General features: G+C 29.4%; 2 protein-coding genes across 10 annotated transcripts; both read left to right on the top strand.

Annotated features, from left to right (window-relative positions):
* The first annotated feature begins 435 nt into the window (after positions 1-435).
* On the top strand, positions 436-2,064 carry LOC106670054. 6 transcript variants are annotated; one of them, XM_014400049.1, is made up of 3 exons: positions 436-563; positions 1,424-1,561; positions 1,707-2,064. In XM_014400049.1, exons 1-3 carry the CDS (start codon positions 559-561, stop codon positions 2,026-2,028), a joined length of 465 nt encoding a protein of 154 aa, XP_014255535.1. In that variant the 5' UTR covers positions 436-558; the 3' UTR covers positions 2,029-2,064. The 6 variants fall into 6 exon arrangements, with proteins under 6 accessions (XP_014255535.1, XP_014255536.1, XP_014255539.1 ...); XM_014400050.1 differs by having other exon boundaries at positions 503-563; positions 1,427-1,561; XM_014400053.2 differs by having other exon boundaries at positions 504-592.
* A 269-nt stretch (positions 2,065-2,333) lies between these two features.
* On the top strand, positions 2,334-6,817 carry LOC106670081 (neurofilament medium polypeptide-like). 4 transcript variants are annotated; one of them, XM_014400093.1, is made up of 5 exons: positions 2,334-2,496; positions 2,646-2,716; positions 2,792-2,913; positions 4,531-5,363; positions 6,083-6,817. In XM_014400093.1, exons 2-4 carry the CDS (start codon positions 2,675-2,677, stop codon positions 5,168-5,170), a joined length of 804 nt encoding a protein of 267 aa, XP_014255579.1. In that variant the 5' UTR covers positions 2,334-2,496; positions 2,646-2,674; the 3' UTR covers positions 5,171-5,363; positions 6,083-6,817. The 4 variants fall into 4 exon arrangements, 2 of the variants coding, with proteins under 2 accessions (XP_014255579.1, XP_014255580.1); XR_001341023.1 differs by lacking the exon at positions 4,531-5,363 and having other exon boundaries at positions 2,340-2,496; positions 2,792-2,945; XR_001341022.2 differs by lacking the exons at positions 4,531-5,363; positions 6,083-6,817 and adding an exon at positions 3,551-3,828 and having other exon boundaries at positions 2,340-2,496.
* The last annotated feature ends 279 nt before the right edge of the window (positions 6,818-7,096 follow it).

The raw sequence follows: 7,096 nt of genomic DNA, 5'->3' as shown, positions 1-7,096 counted from the left end.
GCTTAAGGAAGAAAATAGTTTAATCTATTTTATATTGTAAGTAAAAATAAATTATTTTAAACTGTTTCACCATTTTTTAATTTGTTTTTTATAAAAATAAATCAAATAAATTGTATCCCTTTTCCATATTTTTTTTTCTAAATGAGGATATTTCAACTACCCCTCAACTTCAACTATATGAACCCTCAGGGTGCCGATGTTTTTGAAAAGAAGCCCATTTGTATGTCGGGTTCAAATGCAGGGCTGCTGCATTTGAACCCGGGACTCTGGACCTTTGCCTTACAGTGATGAGCGCCGTGTCAACACCTAAACCGTTATGGCCCCCGATGCACTTTTTACCCACATTATTTTTATAAGTGTGTATGTATGCGTATCTTTGTTTAAAAACTTGGATGCTGATAATCAGATTAATCGGTAAATATTATTAGCCTTAAAAAATTCACATGTTTATTAAATAATTTCCATATTATTCTTGTTTCCACATGGGAATAGATGATATGTGTTATTTAGAAAAATAAAAAAATGACAAATTGCTGGGGGAAATTGACAAAATAGAGGATGAGGTAAGGGATCTTTAGAGCTCCAAATGAATGTAATACACATTTTATACTGTTGTAATATTTGTTGGTCATCTGTTTCTTGATCCAAATATTTTTTTATTTTGATAAAAGCTAAAAAGGATCAGTTAACGCCTGCCCATGTGAGGGGTACAAACAAAACTGAATAATTTCACAATCTAATACTTTGGCACTCTAGCTGTTTTTGTCTAGCAGGCTTTTTGTACCGCTGAAGTTGGTAATATAGAAACGTATGATAGATAAAACCAGTGAGAGTATGCAGACCAGGATGATAAAACTACAGGTTCGCCACTCACAGACTTCAATGCAATATTTCACAATTTAAAGTACATGCATTTGTTCAGCTATTTGAAGGAGTTTGTATAAACGAATATTTTTAGTTATAAAATTGTGTGATAAATTCGCTGCTTAAAAAAAAGGTAATTCCTGTTATAAAGGAGGGGTTAACTACTCGTGGGCGCCATGGACAAGGACAAACAACTTTACATTTTTAATATTATAATTAAAACATACATGGGCTATGCCAAATACAGGACTACTAGGAGGCAAATACGAATCGGCTTAACTACTCAGCCATCACAGTCCCTCAATTTGTTGCTTATAAAAAAAAAGTTAAACAGAAACTTTTATTATTTCTGAAATATTCAATATTTTATTAAAATACAAAAGAAAAACTAGGTAAAGATACCTGTATGTAGTCGAATAAAACAGGCATACCAAAAAATGAAGTACAATTAAAAAAAAAAATTTGTTATTATATTATCATTTTGAATATAGTAGTGTTATATGACCCCAACCAATAAATGTATATGATTGCTTAAACAACTTTTTTCTTCATCTGCCAGCAGACTCATGGATAAGAAAAATTCAAACAGCCAACAAACAATTACAGATGAGGGTGAAGAAGAGGAAAATAAAGTAAAAGCCTGTAGAACTCATAGCTACTGTTATAAATATTCAAATCCTTCAAGTTATCCAATTGGGTATGTTTTCTATTAAACACATTTGAATTATATATATTTTATAAAAATATGATTATAAAGGTAAATTAAACACTATTTTAATAAAAGATTTAAGGATTTTAACTAAAGTGTAACTAGTCATATTTTTCTTTTTGACACTTTTTAGACTGCCTTGGGCCTCAGGTAAACTAAAATGTTTGCCTGGTTATTGTAAATATGATGAAAATGGTTGCAACATAGCACGCAAAAAAAGTGATATCGGTGCTAAAGTGAAAAAGAAAAAGAAGGCAAAATTCATAAAAACATTAATGGATGAAGACAGTGCTACACAAAAGGAGCTTGTTTTTCTTTCTCAAATGGCATCTTTAGCTGGTGATTATGATATTGACTTGAAGAAAAGAGTGGGTGAGATTGTACAGCAGTTAAAAAATTCAAGTGACATAAGTTGGTCTGACTCTAATAGCAGCGAAGCAAACAATGAAAAATAATAAAATACTACTTTAAATTAAATAAACAATTTCTCTCCACAGCAATTTTTTATATTCTATTATTTATACATTATTTTACCCAAATTGTCTATAAACATTTATTTTTTATGGTTATTGCATCGGTAACGGACAATGATTTAAAGTTATCATACTTTTCAAAAAAATTCCAAATCAAAGATGTAGCACGGACATATATTTTCTATGCACGCAAAGGGATTATATAAAGTACCCTCAATAAATTTGAAACTTATATTTTTTAAATGTAAAAAAATACCTTTTAGTCTGTTTCATGTTTTTCTTAATTTTAACAGTTGTGAACCAGTTGTTTAATTGATAAATATGTAGATTACACATGTAAGTGATACAAGAATGCAAGGTGCAAGTTCATGGGAAAAATGTATGCAAGTTTAAATTAAAAATTCATAAATAGCATGGCCGGACAGAAAAGCCACAAAGACAATCGTGTAGGTAAGTTGTATTACCAATGTAGTGTAAAGGATAGTAAAGAATTTGCAATATATTCACTTGTGAGTCTGTCAGCGATCGCTCTATAATCGTATTTTCCTGTATTACTCGAACAATAAACAAACTTTAAATTAAGATTTATTTTATGTTAGGTTGATGATTGTATAAGAGCAAAAGTTTAATGCCACAAAAGGAAATGCCCTCGCGGCAGAAAAAAAATGATGTAAGGAGAAACATATATTCTTTACTATTTTTATTAACTGTTGCTGTTTCTAAACCAAAATTAATATTTTTCTAGCCTGCTACCGATGCTGAAGGAGGAAAAAAAGGAAAAATGGCAAGTAAAGCAGAAAAAATAAAATTACCTTGTCCGCACAGTTTCTGCAATGAACCTTCAGATCCATCTTATTATCCGAAAGGGTAAATACTTTTACAAATTCAAACTTTAAAAGGTAGATTTGTTTAAAAGTGGTCTTCATTATGTTTAATTTTTTCTGAGTTAAAGAGCTAGTTGTTTGCAATGTTTAATTGATTATAAGTAATATATTCTATTACAATCCTAGAGGCTTTTACCTGTTGATTGTTAAAATTATAACATTAAAATTATCTTTAAATGATCTTTTTCATTATATTTTCATGAAAAGGAGAAATAAAAAGACAGCAAACTTTAGTAACTTAATACAAACCAAAAGTTAGGTGGAGATTTTTAATTATTGTCTTATATAAAGCTAATAATGTAGAATGAATCTTAAATTTATAGATAACAAAACATAAATACATGTTCAATGATAAATTACAACGGGCTGTACTCCCATATGTTTCTTTTTAAGAAATCACAAAGATGTTTTGATGAGATCTACAAGATGACAAACCTTAGTTTTCAACTGGTTTTATTTTTCGGATACCACCTGCCTAGTTTGCTTGCTAGTTTTGTCTATCAGATGGTTGAAAATTTTGCCATCTTCAGTGATTGGGCTTTATTATTTTGTCAATTATTTCCTGTCTCGTAAAAAAAATTCCATGCTTGATTTAGTCTTGGAAAAATCTTTTTGTGCAGATCCTCGGCTGAAGATGCCAAAGTGATGAAATGAAACAAGGCTGATAGATCGATTACGATTAACCCACACTCCCAAGAAGTGAGTGTCTTTGATGAAACAAGTCAATGATCTCACTCAAATGGAAATTGCCACAGCTAATTACTAAATGCCAAAGCATCATCTGGCTGATATGCTGATACTTGTTTTACACTAATAACCACATAATAAACAAAAGCTTCACTGCCCCTTTTGCCCATAAAGTACCATGAATAAAAAAATCTGAGATACAATTTAATTTTTTTTGTTTTTGTTAAATGGACAACAATACAAAAGGGTTTTCTTAGTTTGAAAATGATATACTAAATTAAATAAGAGTTCAACTATTAGTTTTGTATTACCTATACAATAATATTTTTATGTTACAACCATATGGCATTTTCAAATCATTTTTAACTAGCTAAAAATAGCAATTTTAATATTAATGTCTCAATAAGTTAAAAAAAAAAAAAATAGAGTTAACTTATTTTACATTTAGAAAAACCAGAAATTAATTCATTAATGATATGAAATATATAATATTTCAATAAATTTAAAAATAAATTGGAGTAAATTAACTAACCAGTAGAAAATAACACCTTGACAATACAAAATAATGTAAATAACTAATTTGTATATTTTTCTAGATCAGATTTATATTAATAAATATTCTAGAAGCAATTGTAAATATATTAATATCAATTGTAATGAATAATTGATTTATTATGAAAAAGAAATGAGAGTGACACAATTAAAAATAAATCTTGATTTGTCTTATCTGAATTTGATATTGTTAGAACTGTAAAATCATAAATTGAAAAAAGAAGAATTTAAATGTAATTAAAGTGGGAGTAAAATCTGAAAACATTTTCTTTGTATTAATTCAGCTTTCATTAAATTAAAAAATTAGTTTTTAAAAACAACACAATTTGCCAAATAACCAAAAAGAATGTTAAATTTTTAGGCTTCCTTGGGCCTCTGCAAAACTAAAATGTCTTCCTGGTTATTGCCTCAATAGAAAGCAATGGAAAGAAAGGGAGGCAAAAGAAAAAGCCAAAGAATTAAAAAAGAAAGAAAAGATGGCAAAAGAAAAGATGGCGAAAAAAAAGAAGAAGAAAAAGATAGATGTAGAAGACAACATTTTACTTTCTGAAATAGAGTTTTTCTGGAGATGTGTGATGACGGCTGGAGATGATCTCGCCGATGTTCGTTTCCGCGAAAGAAACGGTCTGGAACCTAGAAAAGAGGAAGATGATTCAATGGATGGAGAGAGAGGAGACAATGAAAATGAGAAAACAGATGAACCTGAGCCAATTAAATCGAGTGAACCATCTAAATCAAGAGAACCATCTAAACCAAGTGAACCAACTAAATCAAGAGAACCATCTAAAGCGAGAGAACCATCTAAAGCGAGAGAACCATCTAAACTAAGTGAGCCAACTAAATCAAGAGAACCATCTAAAGCGAGAGAACCATCTAAACCAATTGAAACAACTAAACCAAGTGAACCAACTAAACCAAGTGAACCAACTACACCAAGTGAACCAACTAAACCAACTGAACAAATTAAAAAAGAGAAGAGGAAATCCAAAGATAAAAAATAATAATTGAAAGCAAGCAAAAAATATATAATGAAAAAGTAGAATCTAAAACCTCAAAGTAAAAAACAATGATGTGGCCCACAGTCTTCTCAGTGATTATTTGCTACATTCTAATAGAAGTTAAAGAAATTACCAAGGTGCCTATAGAAAAAGTTCTGGCTGGCAAGAACAACAGCGATTGGCATATAAAACAAATGTAATAATTTAAAAATTAATTCATGAAAATAATGGCAATTTAATAGAGGCTCATAAAAATTTCAAATAAATTTAATGCATTTGAATAATTTTTATTTCAGTGATAACACTGCAATTCACTGACATATTTACATACATTAGGCTGACACTGATACTACATAATAAGAAAATAAATAAATTTAAATGAACTATTTTAAGCAAAGTCAATATGCCATAAAATGATTTGATAATCCTATGATGTTTCTTTAAAACAACCTTTGACTATGTAATAATGATTTCCATTTGTGTAATAGCATTACTTTTTTTTGGTACATTTATGCTGTTTTTTACCAAATTTAAATAAAAATTTCACATGTAAAAATAAAATTGGTTGTTATTAGTTTTCCAAAAATGAACATATCAAACAAACTGTCTTCAGCTAAAGGTTGTCGATAATATATAAAGCATCTTGAAGATCAAAATGTAATCAAAGTATATAATATATATTTCAGCACATAAAAAATATTTATGGCCGTTTAAGTATTTCTTTAATAAGACATTGAAATATTTTAAATATTAGAAAGTTAAAAGAAATTAAATCATTATAAAAAGTTATGTTTGTTACAATTTCAATTAAATGTAGTTGAAAAAGATGTGCGTTAGTATATTTTTAAATATTATTATTAGGAATAAAAATTTTAATTATATTTTTTTGAAACCAATCCTCACATTTTGTTTTAGATTGCCATGGGCCAGTGGTAAACTGAAATGTCTTCCTGGCTACTGCCCAAAAAGTAACAAGATCCCCGGTACAGAAGAAGAAGGTGAAGAAGATCAAAAAAAAGGCGATGGCCAAGAGGAAGGAGTTTTTGATGTCTTTTTAAGGGAGCATAAAAAGAAGGTGAAACCAAAGTGTCAATGCGATCATTGCAAAACTGACAGAAAGAAGATTAAAGAAAAGAAAAAGAAAAGAAAACGAGAAAAAGAATCATCGTTGTTTTTAAAGAAAATGCTATGCCGTGATGATCCTGAGGTCAATGAGGAATTAATGTTTTTCTTGAAAGTTATAATAATGGCAAATGATATGGATGAACTTGAAGAAGAATTAAGAAAAAGAAAACAAGAGGAAAGGAAAAAAAGGGCAGAATCAAGAAAGAAGAAGCAGGCTGAGAAAAAAAATGCTGAAAATTCTGAAAAGAATCCTGATGAATCCAAAAAGAAAGATGAACCCCCTTCTAATACTGATGTAAGTCAAGCCTAAAATGGGAAGCAGTGCTCGGAACCCCGATGACACAGTAAACCCTACAAAATTGATGTGCTTATTACAGAAAGAAAGAGAATATTTAAGCTCTATGAACTAAAACATAGAAAAGCTTAAAGTATGGATGGAAAAGTAACCCATTTTTGAAAAAAGTCATGTTGAAGGAAAATGGATTATTACTGTCTTTATAAAATAAACTGTCTTGTCATGTAAAATGTTCTGTTTTTGCTTGAACAAAAAACACAAAATTGTTGACATTTCTAGAGTATAATAATATAGCACCAGGTCAGTATTATGTCTCTTTAGTCCTTTTACCTTTCTTCAGTTTTTAGTTTTGTTTTGCAAATTAAAACTATCTTTAAGCTGATAATGTCCAAATTTAAACCAGTGGCGCTCAATTACATTTTGTTTAAACACATAAAACCTTACTGATGTTAACCCTTGGAAGCATAAGTTTTTCTTAATGGGCTTTGCGTATTGGCCAAGGAACGTGA

Source organism: Cimex lectularius, unplaced genomic scaffold, assembly GCF_000648675.2.
Source record: "Cimex lectularius strain Harlan isolate CLEC.00 unplaced genomic scaffold, Clec_2.1 scaffold49, whole genome shotgun sequence".
NCBI classification, from domain to species: Eukaryota; Metazoa; Arthropoda; class Insecta; order Hemiptera; family Cimicidae; genus Cimex; species Cimex lectularius.
This window is presented reverse-complemented; position numbering and strand designations above follow the sequence as displayed.

Excerpts from the sequence above, each read along its gene's own strand:
- LOC106670054 (XM_014400049.1), top strand. Across the intron at positions 1,562-1,706 it reads CCTTCAAGTTATCCAATTGG|ACTGCCTTGGGCCTCAGGTA; the intron begins GTATGTTTTCTA and ends GACACTTTTTAG.
- LOC106670081 (XM_014400093.1), top strand. The coding sequence starts at position 2,675 with ATGCCACAAAAGGAAATGCCCTCGCGGCAGAAAAAAAATGAT. Across the intron at positions 2,717-2,791 it reads CGCGGCAGAAAAAAAATGAT|CCTGCTACCGATGCTGAAGG; the intron begins GTAAGGAGAAAC and ends ATATTTTTCTAG. Across the intron at positions 2,914-4,530 it reads CCATCTTATTATCCGAAAGG|GCTTCCTTGGGCCTCTGCAA; the intron begins GTAAATACTTTT and ends TTAAATTTTTAG.